This window comes from Netta rufina (assembly GCF_964035555.1).
Source record: "Netta rufina genome assembly, chromosome: 1".
NCBI lineage: Eukaryota > Metazoa > Chordata > Aves > Anseriformes > Anatidae > Netta > Netta rufina.
Genome location: NC_140123.1, coordinates 65,161,294 through 65,183,204, shown reverse-complemented (window position 1 = coordinate 65,183,204; position 21,911 = coordinate 65,161,294). Strand labels below are relative to the sequence as shown.

The window sequence follows — 21,911 nt, the reverse complement described above, 5'->3', positions numbered from 1 at the left end:
GAAAATATGATTTTTCTATTGGGGAACAGAAGGTCAGCAGTTCAATTTTATTTTCAGCGTTTTATAGACAGTTTAAAGTGAAATCCCTGGAAAAGTAGGTAGCAGTGTTTCAAGGGATTAGCTGTAAAACGTAGCAATCTACAGTGATTCTGAGCTGTGTCCTTCTGTGTAGGATCAAGGTTAAACTTCTTACATTTGAGGACTGTTCTTTGTTCGTACAGTGCATAAATGTACTAGCCCTTCTAATGAAATATAATTCATACAGATCGTTGAATGTTTGAGCTAAGGGAAGAGAAGAAACAATGGAAGCAAATCATTCAAACGCTTCTTTCTGAGTCCTTGAAGGAATTAAAGCATGCGTCCTTTATAAAATTTCATAACCTTTGCCGTGTCCTAGGTGGCTGACTTGAAATTTCAAGGCGAGAGGGAAGCCTTATTGATGGCTGCTGTGAAAGTGAGACCATCAGTGCGTGAGCAGCAGCAAGCTTAATTTGTTATTCCACAGAGCGTGTTTCGTCAGTCTGTCGTGTAGGTAGTGCTACCTAAATGTTGACTTGAAAGCAGTGCCTGTTTTTCTGTGACTTTGTGTGTTTGGCTTCCCACACCCCGCTTTTGTAAGGGACCGGGGAGAGGTTTGTTTGGGAAGTGATTTCTCATCTCATCTCATCTAAACACTTCATGGGTGTTGTGTTCTTCCAGGATATTCCCCTCTTTTCTATCTTTTGGTTTTCACCTCTTTCCAAATTTGCAAGTAGGCTTAAGTCTTGTCTGCTGGGAGGAACCAGGAACTAACGATCTAAACACCAGCAAACATTAAGGTTGTCCGTAGCTCTGACTGTCAGAAACAGCCATAAAATAATTCTGAGATTGGGCCATTCATCGCTGCTGCTATTTATAGAGCAGAGGCAAGGGCTTGTTGTCCACCTCCAACCCCCAAAAAAGTTTCCTTTAGCTGATAACCAGCTCAACTGCACCAAGTGGCTTTTCAAGAAACGCTTTTAAAAGAAATCAGTATAAGGTAAGCTGCTGCTCTTTTCTGTTGCTGTTGCCATATTTACCTAAGAGTAAGGCAGAGGCTGTGGTTCTGGTTGGTTTACTCTGCAGCCAAAAAAGATCTCTTCTTCGCGGCGGCCTCGTGCTGCGTGCAGCTGAAGAGCCTGAAGACCTCCTCTCTGCACGCTGTGGGGTTGCACCATCGCTATCTAGAGTGCAGAAAAGCATTGTTCGTGATGGCAGCCCATTCAGAACAAAGCCAGAAGCAGCTCCTCGCCTGGTTGTGGAGAAAGTCACAGCACAGCAGCTCAGCTGCGGTAGCTGCAGCTGCACGGGGCTCTGGGGGGGTGGAGGAGAGAGTCCCCAGCCCGAGGAGCAGGGCCTGGCTCTGAAGGCAGGTGGGGCGAGCACAGGGGGCTGGGGGCAGAGGAAGTAATGGGTAAGAAGTGATGCAAGCTGGCTATCTGCGGTTGGAGGTGCTTTAGTGTCAGATGTTGTTGTTTGTTTTTTTTTTCTTTTGTTTCTTGCAGCAGACTGAGACCAGAGCTAAACTGATGCTCATTGTGTTCTCTGGTAAGTGTATAATAGAGGGACAGGAAGAGATGCAATTTTGTGTGGTCTTTAAGATACAGAGAAATACCTACTTCCAAAAACGCCATCTGGGTTGGCTGAAGCACTTCTAAAGTCATCTACAAAAATACTTTACAAAAAACTTCCATTTTCTGTCTGGTCTCTAGAAGATTGCTAGGAATGGCTGTTAATAGTTGTTATGAAAGATTAACTAATGAAATAAAAATGCAAGTAATGACAGATTTCTAAAGGAAAAAGAGAGAGAGAAAACCACCAAGCTGAAATATGGTGTTTTGGGTTGTTTTTTTTTGGTTGCTGGATTGGTTTTAAATTCCTGAAGGTTGTCCTTGGGTGATCGCTTAATAGTGATCTCATCGGTAGGGAAGGACTTGAGATAGCTTTTTATTACAAACCCTTTTCTTGTGCATAGGTGACCATCCTCTGTTAGCTAAGACCTAAGGGAGCGCTTTCTCCATAACTTCTATTATTTTTATTTTGTTTTAAGCATAGGTAAGTTATAAGGCGCTGAACTTTAACGTGTGTTAATGTGCTCCTAGCTTGTTCTTGTAGAATCCCAGCTTTTGTCTTTTGAAATCTGAAATTTAAATCACCTGTCAGAAGCTAAAAATGAACACTGCCTACCTCACAATAGGCATGCTGTTCCAGGGAGGGTAGAGAAATACCCTTTTCAAGTAAGGCATCAGAAAATTTGTAGAACTTCACCTTCCCAGAACAGCTCGGTGCTTATCACATAAACAGGAAAAGAAGCGTTTTGCATTCCGTGTTTTAGTGTCGGGTTTGTTATCTGTTTGTGTCTTGAAGTGTCCCAGACCAGGAAACTTTGGGTCATAGCAGTATCGTTAATTGGAAAAAAAGATAAATGTGAAATCGGGAAGATGGTATGGAGGTTACGACATGAAGCAAAGTGAACGCCCCGTACAATTAAGGCATCACTGCGTGAATTTATAGGAGGCTGGAACTGGGGTTGGTGCTCTTGGTCACTGCAGAGGCCTCTCTGGTAACTGCCCAGGGTTTTCTCTCTCTACCTTCAGGCAGAGAAGTAACCCTTTAACCTGTTGCTTTTTCAAATGAATGGTACCAATTTATTCCCTGCTCCCAGCGGTGGGAGCTGGGGAGCTGGATCCGGCCCCACAGGGCCCAGTCCCCCCGCAGCGGCCGTCCTTAGGGCCTCACCTCACGCTTTGTGGGCCGTGCTGCTCTCCTCAACGGGGAGCCCACGTGTTGAACGAGCCTTTTGGTCTGTCCCTGCTCGCTTCCTCTGGACAGGCTGATTCATGGGGCAGGCTTCACGAAAACATTGGCTGTGAGGCTTCTCTCAAACGCCTTTTTGCAGCGTGTTGTTACATGAACGTGCACGAAGCGAGGCTTCTTGCCGAGTGGTAAAAGGCCGCACGGGCTCCTTGGCAGGAAGGAAGATTTTTCTGGGTGTGTTTCGTTTGTATTCTTCTCTGCTCCTTTATGCAGCTTTTCAAAAGGCTTCTAAACCACTCTTAAGGCAGAAAACAAGCTTAACTTTTGTGCTCTATTGGAGCTAGGCAGAAATTCGTTACCGCCAAACCAGTCTTGAGGTTTCCTGTTTGCAGTTGTTTTGTAACCCAAGATGCAAGGCACCGTGGTGTAGCTCGGCGTATTAGAGATGGGGACACCAGATACATGGTAGGGCAGAGAGGAGCAAGCGCTGGTTAAAAGCTGTCAGAGGCATCCGTTTGAAGAAACAAAAAACAAAACCTCACAGCACTGTGCCATTAAACAATAGATGACAAAAAAGGGGAAGAGGGTTCGAGATGTGTGTGGGCAGGGGTTTTGATAGCATCACGATAATGTTACTTAGCTGGCTTAGTTTCGAATTGCTGCTTGATTAAGACTAATCCTTTACTTTTTTTGAAGATGCACAGCCCAATTATGCTTCAGTAAGAACTGGCATCTTAATAAAAAAAAAAAAAAAAAAAAAAAGGCACTTGAATAGTCTTTAGAGTAGACCAGAAATGGATCATTGCAGTGAACAGGCCAAAAAAAATCTCAGACGTAATTAACCAGTCCACCAGGTTGTATCGCCCTCCCTCAAGCGTTTATCTGCAGTTATTCTTTTTGTTCTCCAGGTGACTCAAAGCTGAGTGCTATTGTGCTGTTGTACCTGAGAGCAAATGGCTCAGGGCCTTCTGGAAGCATTCACATTTTCTGCTGAGCCTGCCTGGGAAGTTACTCCTTGGAGCTGCCAGTCAGCTCCTGGATGTGGACTTAGGTAGATGCATAGACCTAAATCAGCAGCTGAAATGAAATATATACATTTATATCATTATGCCTGTCTTCCTGGAAACCCTTTTAATAAATACTAACTACACATCTGTAATATGTTGATACTCTATGTGTTTTTTGTGGGATTCTTAGTCTATTCTTTTTTTTTCTGGAGTTAGGCTTAAGCTGACTTCTTGGCAGTGTTACCAAAGACATTGAATTTATGCTTTTGAATTAGTGGCCCGGATTTAATTCTCTAGAACTTCTTCACAGCTCCACATTTTCTTCAGAGTTGATACTGAAACTGTAAAAGCTTTGTGGGCAGTTCTGCTATTTTAGGGTGTATTTGAGGATTAAGTGTTTAATTATTCTTACTATTTTTATTACCCTATTTAATGACAGAACAGAAAATAGTTGTCACTGTAGGATAATCCCACAGTGTAGAAATACATATTCAACACTTTTTTTTTTTTTAATCATGTTTAATTTTTCTTAAATTGTGTTTAAGAAACTTAATATTCTAATTTTATGTGAATTTTATTGCTAATGTTTAATTTATGCCAGAAACATTTTAAGAATGTTTTGCGGTTCTTAGTTAGATGGACTGTACTTGTTTTGATACTACAGTTTGCATTTCCAGAAAAGTTTGTGCTGGTTGTTGTCAGACTTTTCTTTTTAGAAACAAGGAGCAAGGGGGAGGGGACGCAGAAAATCTTCAGTGCTTTTGATCTCTTGTTTTTAAAAAATAGGCTGTCCTTTTAACCATATAATAGTTCTTTCATAAATGCAAAATTATGAGAGTAGTTTAGGGAATGTAATAAAACATTCTTCCTTCAGAGTTAATCAACTTATTTACATCTTTGTTCACATTTGTTCAGTACAGTTTCCATTCATCATTGTTTTCAGCTCTTGGAAACTGACCTCCTCCTTAAACCTCCTTCAGCTTCTATGGATTGTGACTGTTTGGCCATCAAATACACATCAAATTAAATTTAATGATAATCACTTGCACTTACTTAGCTATCAGTTTTAGCTCAGTAGTCAGAGCATCCTAATAAGACCTAGCATTGAAATATCCCCAAACTAATTGTCACACTTGTTTTAAAAGTCAGCAACTTTAGGCAGTCCGGGTATGTTTTTATACTCAACCGTGCGTTCTGTGCTAGTATTTATCACTTTCCTCCGTCCCCAGTCTGAAGCCTCCTTAAATTTCTGTTTTTTTTTCTTTTTTCTTTTTTTGTCTGTTTGCATATTTTATATGTTCTGATAGTGTTCTAGGAACTGTTTCACTGGTTTCCAGTGAGATGTGTACATATTTGTATGCGTGTGAGATATGTATGAGATTATTTATGTGTGTATATATATATTTGCAACAGGTTTTGGTATCTGTAGTTACATAGTGGTGCTTTCAGTATATGTATAGATATTTAAGCATTCAAATTCTGCTGTTCCTCAGTCATTAAAGTGTGAAGAGAGGTCTTTGTTCATTTTCAGCTTTTTCTTAACTCCCCCTTTGATAAAAACAATGCATCCATTGGTTTTAAATCTCCAGTTGTGAGGTTGTATTTCGATGGTCAGTCGCAGTTCTTGAATTTAAAGCTTGAGATTGAGGGCTGCTGAGCTCAAGTCCAACAAAGCATCAAACGTGAGTCTCCATTGTGGTTTCTCTTCTATCCTGTTGCAGATTTTTCTGCTCAGGTATCTGTTTGACACCTCAAAACTGCATAGCCAAATGGTGAATGTTTAGTCACTAAAGCTATTTAGTTGAAACTTTCTTTAAAGAAAATGGTGGGGGAAGTATCCTTGCTATAATTTTTGTTGCACTGACCTCTTTCCAAAGAAATAATGTCTCCTGAGGTTGACTGACACACATTACATGCAGTATTAAAGTGTTAAGCTGTGGAAGCAGTTAGAAAAGGTGGCATTTATGTGATCCACCTCCACTTCTCTGAGCTCCACCAGAGAGCTGCCGTGACAAAGCGTGGAAAGGGTTTTATCAGTTTCAGCAAAGGGCTGCTATTTGCTGTAATTTGGGCCAGTTTGTTTACTCTTCCTAAACTTCTGCATTTTGAGACATCCTTGTAGCAATCATTAGAAGTATGACGTTGTGCTTGTTTTTTGGTAACTTTGGCTTTTGAATGAAGGAGATGGTATTTTTATGTTTTGTATTGTTTTTCCCCAAACATACACACTTTAAACATCAGAAATGCTACACTCTACTAGAAATAGCTAACAGCACGTCCAAAAAGTGTATTCTTTTCCACAAGTTTTCATTTGAATGTGCTTTTCTGTTCTTAATTCTTTCTGAATTTGGTCTTTGACTTCAGTGCTTGCCTGATCCCCACAAGTATAGTGAAACTTATTCTTAATGCAGAACAGCACTTTATTGAACCCCTTCGGTATGAAATGGATAGTTTATCCATCCAGGTGCACATGTAAAACAAACAAACAAACAAAAAAAGAACAAAAACAAAAGAAACCACACATCCAACAAATTAAAAACAACCTTAAGTGAAGATGAAGCTTTGAACCTCCTGACGCAGTAGGCAGGCTCGTGTAGACTGCATCTTCATAAATAGGAAGTCTTCAGTGTAATAGAGTATGTTTCAGATGAAGTGGTACAATAAAAGCTATTTTATTAATTACTGAATGCAGCAGGCCCATCCACTTACTGTGAAAGAGTCCCAGTTGGAAGACGGGTTTCGAATGTTTGTTTTCCACAGCTGTGTTGCCTTGGAGGACCAAGCGTTGCTCATTTGCTGTGGCCTGTGGAAGAGGAAGTGAGGGGTCAGCGGGTGGCTGGGTCTTCAACAGCACAGGCTGCAGGTTCAAAACCCAGTTTTAAAGTTTCAGGGTAGGAGAAGGGAAGGTTGTTCAGCCCTCAGGTCTCAGGGAAAACTCCGCTGTTTCATTAGTTAGCTTTTCATTCCTCCAAAACCCAAGAGAGTTGACTTAATATTGTATAGTGATTGTCTTATGCACATCAGTGTCACCTAGGAGCCTCAGTATCAGTTCAGCATAATGCCTCTCTTTTCTTAGGAGCACATCCAATTCCAGAACAGCCTGTTATGTGCATTGTCACCACCTATTAATAGCATTTTTGCTTGTTCCCTTGCTGAGGGATTACATTTCAGCCATTACTGTCAGTCATTTTTCAGTCACGTTCCTTTTTGCAAACTGAATCGTGCGCAGGGGGAGAGCAACCGCTTCTTTTCTCAGGGTGCCTTCAGAGCTCAGTCGTGCCTCCTGTGCATGCTGTCCTCACTAACCCCGTGTGTCCCCGCACAGCCCTCAGCCTTCCTCCGGCAGGCAAGAGAAGGTGATGTTTTGCTGCCTCTTGGGCCCAGGCATTCAGCTGGTGGCTCTCTGTGCCTGTGTAAGGCTCAAGCAGAAGGTTCCTGTTTGGCATACCAGAGTGTACCCGTATCTATTTATTGCTGTAGAAGAAACCCATTACTCCTGTCTGGAGAGGAAAACAAAGAATCCTGGCCTGGGGACCTCTGTAGAGAGTGAGATCTGTGTAACAACTTCAGGAAGTCTTGTATTGATGATGCTATCAACTGAGCAAGTAATTTATTTCGTATGACAAATCACTAGCAGCTTTACAAGTTTGTGGGAGCACACTAAGTTTCTCGACGTTGGAGTTCCCATGAATAGTCTTAAATATTGCTTGCATGGTTCAGTGCTAAGAGCACTGGTTCCAAAGACCATGAGTGGGTGGTTGTCTTTTTTCCCAACACTGTTAAATTCTTGAAGCACTGATAGTTATTGGATGTCACCTCTTTTCCAGATTTTCCTCTGATAAAGGAGCAGCAGTATCAGATGTTTGCCTTGTCCTACCACAGGGTTAGCTCATGTCCCTCACCTGTTTGAGCAGACTTCAGTACAGTCTATTTAAAACTGGCTTTATCTTGGCTGGGATTTTGTTCACTGCCATCCTAGCCTAGCAGAGTTTCCAGCCTCAGGGGTGTATTTGTGTTAGAACATTTGCATGTGGCCTTCTGGAGTGGTGCAGCTGCCACTGAAGGAGGACCTTGTCTCCTAACCAAGTCATCAGCTGGAGAGAAGAGACACAAAGTGTTTGAAACAGCTGAGCTCGGTCCAGTGCTTACAGGCAGGTATTCCGAGCATTGCTGCAGTTTTTCTGGAAACTGATTCAGAACCATCCAGATTTAGGACCAGAGTGGAAACTCTGGTAGCTGTTGTTTTTATGCATGAATTAGAAATCCATTCTCAATAACTCAGTTGTTTTTCCATCTCACTTTTGCTTGTCTTCCTTCCCCAAGGCGTGTGTTTTTCTGTAGCTGCCAAAAGCTGCTCTTTTACTTCTAGCTAACTAATTTTTTAAAAAAATAATTTTCTTGTACCCAAAGACATTTTCCATGACATTTATACGTCAGTAAGTTCTGTCTTCAGTTCAAAGACTGCAGCTCTTTTAGAATCACACAACATCGTGCTGGTTTGCTGTTGAGGTGTTTTATCTTTATCTTTTTATCTTTTATGTATCTGCTAATGGCTGCTTGGGTGAAACACGGTGCAGATGTTACCTCTCGAGTTAGCTGCTGCCTCAGGAGCCGTAGACACAGAAGTTTGTGGAAGGATACCCTGGAATTTTGATGGTAGCATTGATAGCATTAATGAAATTGTTGTTATAGTGGAGTTGCTTGAAGTCCCCCTAAGAAAACTACTTGTCGTTTCAGTGCAGTACCCACTGCTCAGAGCTTTCTCCTGCAGAGCAGAGCACTGTAATCATCGTTTGCAACTTCTCCATGCTTCATTTTTAACTTCTGGCTGTAATCTCCAGAAAGAAACGTGATGTGTTTTCTAGAGAAATCAGGTTTAAACAGCCTCGTTTTCTGGAAAACAGCAGGTTTTTATTTTGGGCCTCTTGCAGCTGTGTTGGGGATATAACTACAGCTTGCCCAGTTGCTCTTGTGTTTCAGTGCTTAAGCCTGAGCAGTGAGGGGTGTGCTCCCGTCCAGTTGGAAGCCTTGCCACTTACCACTCGTTTTTATTGCTAGAGCTGGATGCCATCTCCAAAAGCCCTTGTCTGCTGAACAAGCTTGGCTTTAGCCTTTATAGTCCATGAATATTCAGTGAAAGCACAGAACTTGTGGCTTCCAGCTGATCGGTTACAACGTTTTGGCAAATACAGCGTTGGTAAAACCAAGTAGCTTACTAGCCCTGCTAACAAGGAAGGCAGAAGAGGGGTTGGGAGCGTTACGTCCTGTAGCTAACACTGAGATCACCTTTTGAAGGTGTGGGTTGTGGATGCAGTAAGCTGAAAACCCAAGGCCACACACACGCTTTTTAAAGCAAAACAACCCTTTGTAGTGAGAAGCGGCTGTGTTGCATTCGATGAACTCGGCGCTCCTTGCATAGGTATTTCAAAGCTTTTTATCAGCGCTTTCTGAAGCGCCAGATGCTGTCGTATCTGACGTGAGGAGGAGGTTTGGTCATTCGGTGTTAGGACTTCTGAGCTTTTTGCAGGGGAACGTGCCAGAAGCTTGCAGGCTTCTAGCAGCAATGGGTTTTCTTGGTATGAAAGAGTCGTGTTAACATTAGTGTCTACGGGGGCTGCGGTGGTTTTGGTTGTGCAGTCTAGAAGCAATATACTGAAGAATTTTTGCCTTCTGAGTGCATGTCGAGCTTAGATGGGACACTGAGAAGCTTTGGAAGATTGCTTTGTTTTTTGTTCCTTACGTTTTCCCCCAGATCGAGTTATGTCGTTGCTTCTAACCCTTTGTTCGGCACATTGCTGTGCGGCAGAAACATTTCAAAACCATTTATTCTGCGGCCCCCCTCCTGGAGAACAAATGTGGCCTTATTCACGTCCAAGGAAATCTTAGCTCTGCAAATGTCACAGGAAGAACTGGATTGTCCTCGATGGAGCAAGTCAAATGAAGTAACCCTAAGAAAGCAACTTTAAGAACTTTAATACTGGTCCCTCACCCTTAAAAGAAAAAAGAAAATAGCAAAGTAAACCCCTCCAGATGTACGCAGACAGCTTTAAGTGGACAAATGTTTAACTGCAGTTGTATGATTCCTTTTTTATAAAGGGTCAAAATGTGTCATTCCTGTCCCCTGTTGGGCAAAGATGCTTGTGTCATTAACATGAAGCAAAACCCAGATTGCTTGACTAAACTGGGCTGTGTATGAGCATGGCACCTGAGCAGCTTGGCTTTCCTGCATGTCTACAGACACAAGGGGTCTGCTTGTGTCGTGGTGACTGTTCTCATTCAGAGTGGCAGTCCTGTGTAACACCAAGCTGGAGCTATGGAAATCCTGTCCCGAGGGAGTTTCCAAGGACCCTATAGTTGACCTCATCAGCCCTGACGCATGTTTTCTTCTTGCACTCTGTTCTTACCCAATGCTTTGGGGAAAGCTCAGTGACCCGTAGAGCAGCAGACAGCTCAGGGATTTTTTTTTTTTTTAGCTTTAGAGGAATGGGAGGAGTTCAATAGTTTTCCATCAATCATTAGTCCAACGTTATACCTAATGTGTTATTTTTAATTAACAGATTGCAATACAGATAGATAATTTCAACCTGCCTGTGTTGTGAAAATAACCAGTTTAGAAGCAGAACCTGTCTGGGAGCACCAGCAGCCAGCTGCACTGAGAGAGCTCTCTCTCTCTCTCCATGTTCTCCATACCCCCAGGAACAGTGCGGATTGACCATTTTACAATTGCCGAGATAAAAACGAATCGATGTAGATTGGGGAGAGAGTTTATATCGACGGCACCGGCATCCAGCACACGCTTGATTGCAGTCTCCCTGTGGCTACATCAGCGCATCGATCCGCAGGCTATCTGCCCCCTGCATGCGAGTCAGAAACCGGGATGCGTTATGGGAGACAGCGCTCCAGAGCTCAGGCTCTGCTGTCTTTGTCACTGTCAGGCAGCAATGCTGTTTTAGGAAGGGATTTTTTTAAGGGTATAATGATTTTTCTTGTAAATATCACAATTCTATATGCATGCACCACAGTCATTTTGAACTGGAAGACTTCTGCTTCTTCTTTATTGTTCAAAACATCACAGCTTCCTTTTGAATTCATCTTGGGGCTGTCAGCTGTGAAGACCCGTACTCAAATTGTGTTTGTAACTGCTGTACATTCCTCGGCATTTTCTGTTTGGAGAGGTGAGCGTTCACTTACAAATTGCAGAACAGAACGCAATATCACTCCTGAGGAGAAGTGGTGTAACTTACGTGCTGAACAGAACAATTTCTGAATGACATGATGGATTTTAAATTCTCTGACAAGTAGACTATTAAAGTGTCCGTGCTTACCATGGGTTAGTGGACTGGTAAGAATTAAGCAACAAAGTCAAATCATGCAAAAAAGATCTTTGGACGTGAATAATTTGAAGTACTCAGGAAACTGCTTCTACTAAACTGTTATTTATTGTAAATGCACAGCTTTCGCTTTTTAGAAAAGTAGTCTGCTACACTGATCTTCAAATAAATTCTCATCTCCCACTCTTTCCTGACCTCCTCCTCCACCCCCAAAAGCAAACAAACAAAAACCCAGCAATCAGAGAACTTGAAGCGACTTCTCAGAAGTTTTTCAAAGAATTTCTGGAAAAAATGATTTAACAAGAAGTGGTTGAAGGAATTGGGGCTGTTTAGTGGAGAAGAGGAGGCTGGCAGGAGACCTGAGAGGAGACTGCAGCGAGGACAGTGTCGGTCTCTTCTCTCAAGGCACAAGTGATAGGATATGGGGAAACAGCCTCAAGTTGCATTAGGGGAGGTTTAAATTGGATATCAGAAAGAATTTTCCATGGAGAGGGTGGTCAGGCACTGGAATGGGCTGCCTGGAAGAGGCAGTGGATTCCCCATCCCTGGGAGGTATTTGAGAGACGTGGGGACGTGGCACTAAGGGACATGGTTTAGTGATGGGGCTCAGCAGGTCGCTTGATGGTTGGACTGGGTGATCATGAGGGTCTTTTCCAATTTTGTTGGTTCTGTGATTCTAATTTAGGGGATAAAAGTAACCCTGTTTTGGTCGGCATTATAGTGTCCTAGCATGTTGGTGGTACTGGCCTGGGACTCCTCTCTTCCTTGCTCACTATCGTGCTCGCTGATCGTCACAGAGCTGCTCTGTTCCTGGCAATTACCTGATGTGTAGGAAGATGTGGAGGCATGCAGGTGACAAATAGCTTCTGAAAAGACAGTTCTTGCAACAGATAAGTCAAAAAGACTGCTTGTTTGGGCTTCTCTGGCACTCTGGAGAAGTTTAGGGTAGGGAATAAATGGCAGTAGGTCCAGGAAAACGCAGTGGGTGCTCCTCTTGGCAGCAAAGCAGAAGCAAAGGCTTCTAAAATGGCACTCGTGTGCTGCCTTTACGAGGTGAGTTGGACAAAGGCTTACTGCACCAGTACCCTCGTGGTGGCAGAGATTTCCCCACTAAAATACATTACCCAATATATTGAATACTGAAATACTCCTAACTTCCTACCTAAAGATGGATAACTTTAAATGCAGAGAACTTCTAAGTAATATGTCTGCATGAGTGTGAGTATAGGATTTGTGTATTAAGTATGAAAACTAGGGTGGAAGGAAATACATCTTTGGAATACTGCTGTATTTTTTTCTCAAATCAGGACTTCAAATGCCAGGTTTGGGGTAGTTTTGTAACAATATTTACAAAAACTGAATGGGGATTATAACTTACACTATATTAATATGTATCTGAATAATATTTCATATACAGCAAAGAGCTTATGACTAAACTTCCTTATGAGGGTGTTGTCATATTTCAGTGGCAGAAAAAGCAAGAAAGGTCAGTGGTACTTTCCTTATTTTTAAAGGAGTTCCCTTCTGAGATTTTTATCTCTCTGTGGCTTTCTTGTTTTTCCCTTCCCTTTTCTGGCCTATTTCAGAAGAACTTGAAAAATTTGAGCAAGACTTGCATGATGTAATGTATTGATGAACATGTTACATTATTTTGTTGCAGAAGGACTCCATGAAAGATGACAGAAGAAGTTATTGTTATTGCAAAGTGGGATTACACTGCACAGCAGGACCAAGAACTTGACATCAAGAAAAATGAACGTCTTTGGCTATTAGATGATTCAAAGACATGGTGGAGGGTAAGAAACGCGGCCAACAAAACGGGATATGTGCCATCAAACTATGTGGAGCGAAAAAACAGCTTGAAGAAAGGTTCTCTGGTTAAAAATCTGAAAGACACATTGGGTAAGTCCTTTTATATTTTGGAATTTTAGTAGGCTTGCTGAGCTTCAGATTGGCAATGTGCATGTAAATATTTTTAACATGCTTTTTTTCTTAGGTGACATTGGATGACTGAGGGGGGAAGGGAGGAGAGAGTGTGTGAGGTGGGGGAGAATGATGTGGCCTGTAACTGGTTTTCTCACATCCCATCCAGGAGAATAATGTTTTACTTCTGTTCCAGTTTGTTAGAGGTCATATGTTTTCAGTGGCTGAAGATCAATGTTTTCATTGAGATGCAAACTGCGGAGTCCTCTCCTCTCATGCCAAGTCCTCTCACTCAGAAATACAAGGGTGTAGATGGGTTGTTCAGCATAGCTACCAGAGCAAAGCCAGATCACTTCGTGAATGGGGTGATGTAGTGTGGCCGTGCACAGTGTCAGGGCGTTCTGCTTCTGTGGTCTGAGATGACAATCCTTCTGCTTACAAGTTCTTAATATGTGCTCTGTTTTATATTTGCACGTATTTTTTTTTCTTGACAGTGTATCATCTTATGTTATAACATACCTTTCAAACACGTTGAGTGTATTTGGAAGAAATGTACTTGAAAGTCAGGTGAAATGAGTTTTTCTTGGTTTTGCAATGATTTTTTAGTGACTGAAAATTGAAGGGCTTTGCATAGGGCTGTTAACAGTTAAACGCAGTGATAAGTGGTTATTTTACGTACAGAGGCCAAAAATCCTGCTTAGTGGTGTTTTAGGATGTAATAAATAAAGCAACGTACCCGGAGGTGTTTTGGAGATGTTTTTGCATGTGTTTGGATTTCTGCCTGTGTTTTGCAAACTCTTGCGTAGGGAAAACTCATTCTGCTGCATTTTTCTGCAGAAAGTATCAGCTCGTTAGTAGAAAAATAGTGTTTGGATTGGACTTCTTAGAAAATGAAAAGGTTCATTAAAACCTTCAAAGTAACATGGCAAGAGCTCATGCAGGTTTACTTTGGGTGTCAAGTGCTAGTATTGTTGTCCAACAGCTTCGATTTCTTGGTCGCTTTGTCCTTACCATGTCTTCCACTGCTGAGCTGCCATGAAGCATGTGGAAATCGAGGACAGAATGGGTGGCAGGCTATCACCAAATGTACAGTGGTAATATTTAAAACAATAGACCTTTCCGCAGTTTTTGTCATGATATATTCATTAAAACACCAGAAAATGTGATTATGCCTCTCCGAAGAGTTGTATGAGGAATAAGCTCCAACAGAAGTTAACTAGTTGAAATCCAAATCCCAGCTGGGATTTTAAGCTCCTTTCTATGGACTTATTTTAAATATATATGTGTGTGTACACACGTGTGTATATATTTTCTGAAAGTTATGTTATGAACCAGTTGCATTTCCATTGTGATAATGCACCAAGTGTTAGAGTAAAATGTGCAGAGCATTTACCAGATGAACATGAACACACTTGTTATTTATCCCCAACAGCAATGTGTTCCTCGGTTCCTTCTCTTTTCTGTGAAGGAACGCAGAAGCGTCCCAGCATGCGGTCACGTTTACCGCTTTGACCATAAGGGAGGTGCACGCTGCAGGGCGCTTTGTTGCGTTCATGCAGTGACCAACAAGATGGTGTGAGAAAGAGCCGTGGTGGTTTCGTGTCTGAACCTGCCCTCGTGTCACATCTTTAACCCTCAGCACAGACTTCGAAGTTCTGAAGGACCACAACTGCAATCTGCCGATCCTCCTGTGCCTGTAATTTTATTTGTGTGTTAAGTTTATTCAATAGAGGCCAAAAAAAACCATAACAGAGGCCAGGGTTTTTCTTTTGGAGTGACCACGTGTACCTGCTAAGTGTACGGAGTGCAGAGCAGCTCTCGTGCTACATCCTCTGATGGTGAGAAACTGCCTTAGCCATGTGTAGCCCACAAGTTGGCTCACGTTAAACGTGACATCCCCTCACACACAGAAATGCAGATGCTTGAGTTTTCTTTCTTCGTGGTTTTAGTAAAGTGAACTGCTTAGTATAACGAAACTTCAATCTGTGCCGTGTACCAGACATCTGTACAATTTTCTTTTTGCCTTTTCTGAGCTGAAGTCCATCAGTAAATTTTACTGTACAGCAAGACAGGCAAGGCTTAAGGACTAATTTCCCATTCAGAACGAGGAGAGTGCATGTCCTTCCTTAGAGGATCCTTTGTTCTGAGTGAGCAGCAAGAATGTGCTTTTTTGTGCTTTTCTTTTCTTTTTTTTAATTGAAGACTAATGTTTGATCTAGTGAAGCAGTTTGGGGAAGTTTTGCTGAGTCCAAGGAAACAAATTCTCAGGTTCTCCGTAGAGGAATATGTCAAATGCCTCTCCTAAGATCACAAGAAAATTCACGTTTAAAAACCCACTGACCAAGCACAGATGGGAATGGTGGTCATGGGTGTCAGTCCTGGCGCTCCAGCAAGTGGTTGTGACCCGGAGATCTGCTTCTCCCTACCTCATCCTTAATTTAGAGCATGGCTCTGTATTTAAACACAGCTTGTGTGAAAGCACTGTTATCACACAAGTGATGCAGTGCCTTATGCAGTACAGCACAGAACCACAGAAGGGTTTGGGTTGGAAGGGACCTTAAAGCCCATCTAATTCCAACCCCCTGCCATGGGCAGGGACACCTCCCACCAGCCCAGGCTGCCCAAAGCCCCATCCAGCCTGGCCTTGAACACCTCCAGGGGTGGGGCAGCCACCTCATAAGTTTGCCTGTAACTATTTGCCAGTCTTACAGTTATCCCCAGCAGTGGCTGATTTATACTTCCCAGTTCTCAGTAAATAAGAAAACGCCAGTCACAGTTCAAATTGTGACAGACCCCATAAGATCTATGGCTGTTTAATTAATAGCCTCCGTAGTTGGCTGTTGAAGATGCATCAGCTAAAGAGTTCTTAATCTGTGTAATGTGTGTTCTGATGAAAGTTTATGGCACCAGTTAATGCATCGGTGTCTCATACAGGAAAAGCCAAGTGCACTACAAAAGTTTTATTACCTCTATGCAATTGCCTTTATCAGGAAAAAAGATTTAATCTCATCAGAGAATTAACTCATGCATGTTTGATGATAAAAACTGATTTTCCTAAAACTGTTGACTGTCATTAATTGGGTTTCAGACCCTTAACACCTTATTAATGGAATCCCATCAGCTTTGCTGTTGTTTGGCGTGGGTTTCAGGGGAGGTTAATGAGCGTGTGCATACCTGGGACATGCAGCTTGCTGTTTTAAAATACCTCCCTTTTTTCAGCACTGTGGTAGTCTTCTGGAACTTCCCTTGTACTTCAGCATCTTGCAAAAAGAATAGCAGCAAATAAAACGCCTTCAGAGCCAGCTCTTTTAAATGTATTGGATGCACATTAAAAGACTGATTAACACTTGTTGGCATACATTCGTTAAATCAGTTACTGCTGGACAGAAAACCAGCTCACCTCATATCCCACATGACCCCCAGTAATTTCTGACAAGATATCCTACTCTTTTTGCAAAACAAGAGCCTTTTATGCACCAGTAGCCTTTTTTTTTTTCCTCCTCCTAAGGGCTTACTCTGTTATTTTCTATCTTCTTTCTGTCCCGACATAAGGGAAATTTCCCCAAACTTCTCAGCTTCCTAAAATGACTTTAAGAGATTTCAACACTTGTGATTTTTATGTTGTTGGTTGTCTTTTTTCATCTTTTTTTTTTTCTATCTAATATTACTTCTGTATGCTTAAGTCTCTTTCTCAAGTGAACTCTCCTAGCACGTAGCTACAACTGACCATTTTAATTAAGGAAATGTAGAGTATAGGCCACCTGCTAAGTATTTTAAATGATTTAACTTCTCATTCCCTTCTCTGTCTTAACTGAGTAATGCTGAGAGTAGAAAGTTAATGGCAATTTAGCCATGTCAAATTACTGTCTTGTGTTTGCTCATATTGAATGAAATCTGGTAATTATTACTATTCTTTAGGCAAAAGCCAGCTTCCAGGCCTGTGATTAAAATTTCATTTTCATTCATTATAACGAAGTTTAAAATAGTTTCCTCGTACAGTATTTATTTTGTGGGGTATTGCGTACAGTATTTATTTCTTACACATTTCAGTTAAGTCATACTAAGCAAGAGACCTTCAGCACACATCTTCCAAACTGAGATCTTCTGTAATAATTATTCCCACACGTTGGGAGGTTGGAAGGGATCCTGGTTCTGGTTGGATCCGAATGGGTGTTTGCCAGTGCCACCCCCAGAGCTGCCTCCAAGTTCTCTGCATCCATGGTTACAAGATCCCTTTTCTGTGGCATCAGTGATCTGCATCTTCTGGTTCATCTCTGTCATTCTGAATAGAAGCAGTACCTGAAGAAAGCAAAAATATTTAAGAACTTGCTTGTGTAAGCAAAAAAAACACTTCAGCATTTTTTTTACGCATTTACAGCTCATTTTCCTAGCACCAGTACAGCTCCTCTGACAGCAGCCTGCCAAAAGTGAGTGATGAGGGGGGTCAGGAAGCATCATGCCAGTGTTTCATGTGAATCCGTGATTTCCTGTCCATTGCTTTTGCTTCACAACCAGCACAGTATGCAGGTAGTTTCTAAACGTGCCTCACCTTGCTTCCTTTAATAAGCAGTCACATTAAAAACAAAAGAAATTAGACTTTTTTTTTTGTGGTGTTCTTAATGTTTTGTTCTAACAGATGCCCAATGAAAGAAAACAAAGGTTTGTTAGAAGGCAGAGAGATTGGACATCAACATTTCAGGACAAGTGTACGTGGTATGCGTAGGAACAATAGAGACATGCTGGGGAAGAGTATAGATAATGAAAGGCAAGTAAGTCATCTTGTTAAGATGTGATGGAAGTGTTTAAGTTGTCTGAGAGACTCCTCAAATTCCTTCTTTTCTCAGCTTGTGTGTGTCAGCAGAACGTTTCCGTAACTGTTTTTGATTCAGTTGGCTCAGGATGCCGGATGTTTCGCATGGAAAGTCAGAATTGCCAGATGAGATGCAAAGCACAGCAAAGAGTCCCTCCTTGCATCACCGTTCCGTGTGCGTTATTTCAGCGTGTTGGGAGTGTACGGGACAGTTTCCTGTGTTTGTCAACCTCCGGGCTGTGCACCCGTGTCAGTCTGGAGATCTGTGCATCAGTTCCCGAGTGCTTATGTATCATCACTTCTAGAAATCGTTGGGTTTGCACCTCTCCCCTCCCCAAATTGTTTTCCTTTATGTAATTATATAAAAAGGTTTTTTTTTCCCGCACGTATTCTTAACATTTTCCTATATGAGGGCAAATTAATGCAGCCTTTCTGGAAACTGCCAGGAGAGGTGGTTTGTTTTTTTTCTTTAAACAACCTCTTTTTTAGTAAAATGTAGAAATACAGAATAGGTCATTTCTAATGCATTGCTTTCTTTAACACTGGAAAGCACTGTTGATTAAGAGGCTTGGCGTACTTCCTTTTTTTAGTACAAATATTTCAACTCAAAGCTAAACCGTTGCCATGAAATCTTAATTCCACGAATATGTCATCAGCCTTTAACTTGTGTGGGGGTCAGTCTTTATTTCTTGTTTTGGCTTTGAGGATTTAAAAAACAAACAAACAGGGAAAAAATGAACTCTTAGTGGCCAAACTTGGGTAATTCTGGCATGTTATGCCCTACTTTTTTTTTTTTCTTTTCTACCCAGATTCTGACAGATGCCAGCAGCAGCTGAAGGTTTTTTCAACCAGCACATGCCCAAGATTATTTTCTTCTTTTCCCGTTTGATTATTCCCAGTTAGGCTGCTATGTTTTAGCCAAAATATCTCTCAAAGTTTGACCCTTCTTGACTCAGTTTCTGGTTTCAAAAAACAGCTCCTCCATCTGTAGTTAAACCTCATGTAAAAAATTGTTGCCTTACCTGATTTGTTCCAGCTTCCATTTGGCTGTCACTCTCCATAACTCCTTCCCCTGGATTTAAGAGCTATCCACTAACAGAAAGCTCTTCTTTGTTCAAGGTTGTATTCCGACATTCGTCAAATCACTCCTAAATCTTTTATTGAGTCCTGAAATTAGATTACAACTTAAGTGTTTCATTGGTGAAATTCGCTTGCTTGACTTTTCCCTGTTGTGTTTCTTACCTGAACATTTTCCACTTTTTCAACACTATTTTAGAAACTGTAATCATGAGAAATGCACACAGTATTTCTGTCACAGGCCTGGCTATAAATTGTCTTCCATAAACTTAGCTTGATAAATCTGTGGTCATTTATCTACAAACTGCCACAGCGCTATTAGCTGTAGTATCATGGAAAATACATTAAATTAGCAATATGACAGGATGGTCAAGTACTACTTTGAAAATACTTTTATTAGTTCTTAATAAGCTGTTTTCAATTCCAATATTTTCTGGACACCTTCTGGTAAAATTTACTACAGAATAAAAAAAAAATGATGAGTATAAGAATAAACACATTCTTATTGTATAATAAATTCATTTGTGTACATCACGGTCTCTTAAACCTTGCAGAGCTCGCTTTAATAAAAACAGCCCTGCCTTATAAGACAAACATGAGTTATTTTATTCTCTTTAGAACTGAGCTCCCAGTGCTGTTGGACTTCCTTGTTGCAGTCGTGTAAGAAGCGGTAGTCTTCCCACTCAAGAGCAGGCATTTAATAAATCTGATCCTTTAAATCAAAACAACATTCTGATCTTCTCTGCAGAACGGAGCTGGTTGTCAAGTTATTAGTCATCTATAAAGATTTCAAAGAAAGAATGATAGGAAGTCTTTTGTTTAGCCAAGCATGCGATGCTGTTTCCCACAGCCTTCTCCTGGAGAAACCGGCTGCTCATGGCTCGGACGGATGTGCAGCGTGCTGGGGAAGAAGCTGGCTGGATGGCCGGGCTCAGAGGTCGCTGTGAATGAAGTGCAGTCCAGTTGGCAGCCGGTCACAAGTGCTGTTCCCCAGGGCTCGGTACCGAGGCCAGTCTGTTAAAATTTTTATTTTAAGAAATAGTCTCAAGTTGTTCCAGGGGAGGTTGAGATTTGGTATTCAGAAGATTTTTTTCCTGAAGAGGGTGGTCAAGCACTGGAACGGGCTGCCTGGGGAGGTGGTAGAGTTGCCATCCTTGGAGGTATTTAAGAGACGTTTTCATGAGGTGCTTAGGGATGTGGTTTAGAGGTGGACTTGGTGGCTAGGTGGATGGTTGGACCTGATGACCTTAAGCGTCCAACTTAAATGATTCCAGGATTTTCTATGGAATTTCTAGCTGGAATTAGCAGTAAAATCCTCCCGTAGGAAAACAACAGGAAGTATTTTTCTTATATCACTTGATAATGCTTCTAAGCTTTCTGGTTTGTCAGAAAATGTAGGCATATAGTGGCAATAGTGGTGTCTTGTCATGTCTCTTGGAGGACTACGTAAATCAGCTTGTATCGGCACTGCTAAGCAGCGGCTGTACAGGAATTTAGGCTCAGATTTAGAGAAAAGCAGCAGTGGAGGTTTTCATATGCAGTACAAGTTCTTGCTAAGCTTCCTTGAACGTGTGGGTTAAAGTCGCTTATTCCATAGCTGCATTTCCTTAACAGAAGCACTTCTGCTGCTGCACCACATCCTGCTTTGTAGTTGCATTGCTCAAAATAAGTGTGCTGGTTTGTGAGTTGGCAAAAGTACCAACTCCCCTGGTGATGAAATTGAGGAGCGTGGTGTCGTGGTGGTGGCAAAAGCAGATGGAGACTGGCTAGGTGTGGTGTCTTTTGTGCTTTTAAAGAGGAAGCTGGAACAATTGCTTTTTTTTTCTATATTCACAACAATAATAAGTCATTGGATGCCAAGAAGGGAGAAATGGGAGTCGCTTGCAATGACTTCACAACGCTGGGAATACGGCTCTTGCATCCCCACCTGTAGCATGCAGGGTTAGGAGCTAGCAGTGCTGATACCACTAGTGGTAGCAGATGATGTGCTGGAAATACGTGTGCCTCGTGATCATCATCAAAGCCTAAGTTTGCCTTAACCAGCTATTTTTAGTCCATTGATGACCTTCAAAGGCCTGGAGACAACGAACAGCAGTAGCTCTGTCCATGGGCCATGATACAAGAGGATACTGCTGACATGGTAGGTCTGCTGTCTCAGTGCTTGGTATATACGTAATGGCAGAAGAATGTATTCATTGTGTGCTAGAATGCAAAAGAAAATGAGAAATTCATGGGTAAGGACATAGTATATGGCTGTAAAAAAATATAAAAATAAATCATATAACTTTTATGCCAAGTAAACTATGTCCAGTAAAAATAGCACTAAACAAACTGAAGTCCGTGTTGCGTGGAACTAAACCCAGACTTTCTCAAAAAATACCAGGTTATAATTTCTAAAAGAACATGTGCTAAGGAGGAAAAACCCCTGAAACTCCAGAGCAGGCTACTGGGGAAAAACCACCAAAAGTGGCGCTTTTTTGTTACCTGCAACCAAAAGACTTGAAAGTAGAGCAAGCAGGTAACTTCGGCAGAACTGAAGGCACAGAGCACTGCTGCTCCTCACGCCGGATGCGTGCAGGAGGCCCTTTATCTGATGCGAGGTGTGAAGTCGGAGGTGGTGGCAGCAAAAGCTGAGCCTGCCGCTTGTTGCAGTGCCCCTGAGCTCCAGCGTTAGCTGGCACCTGGAGCACAGCTCGGCTGAGCACCCTGTGGTGGCTTCTTTGGTGCTGTCGCTGCCCTAAACTCTCACAGTCCGAGGGCCTTGCTGGTGCCTCTTCGAGCCTCTTAGGTTTCAACACCTGCTTGCTTTTGGCCTTGTAGCAAGCCCCAAAGTGAGACCCCAGCTCATGGCTCCCTGTGGAGCAGAGGCATCCCAGGCAGTCCCTGATATGCCGTGCGGAGCTGTGACCCCATGCAGCCCGAGGGGCTGTGGCTGACACAAGCCCCGTGTGTGCGAGGTGCGTGAGGAACACTCTCAGGATCACCGCT

The 21,911-nt window shown here is 42.1% G+C and overlaps 1 protein-coding gene across 2 annotated transcripts in view; it reads left to right on the top strand.

The window, feature by feature from the left end:
- Positions 1-21,911, top strand: part of NCK2 (NCK adaptor protein 2) — an 82,698-nt gene that overhangs the window by 40,947 nt on the left and 19,840 nt on the right. For both annotated transcript variants that reach the window (XM_084306001.1, XM_084306002.1), the window contains exon 3: positions 12,774-13,015. In XM_084306001.1, coding sequence (XP_084162127.1) covers positions 12,790-13,015 — 226 coding nt within the window. In that variant the 5' untranslated portion in view covers positions 12,774-12,789. The remainder of the gene's footprint in view (positions 1-12,773; positions 13,016-21,911) is intronic.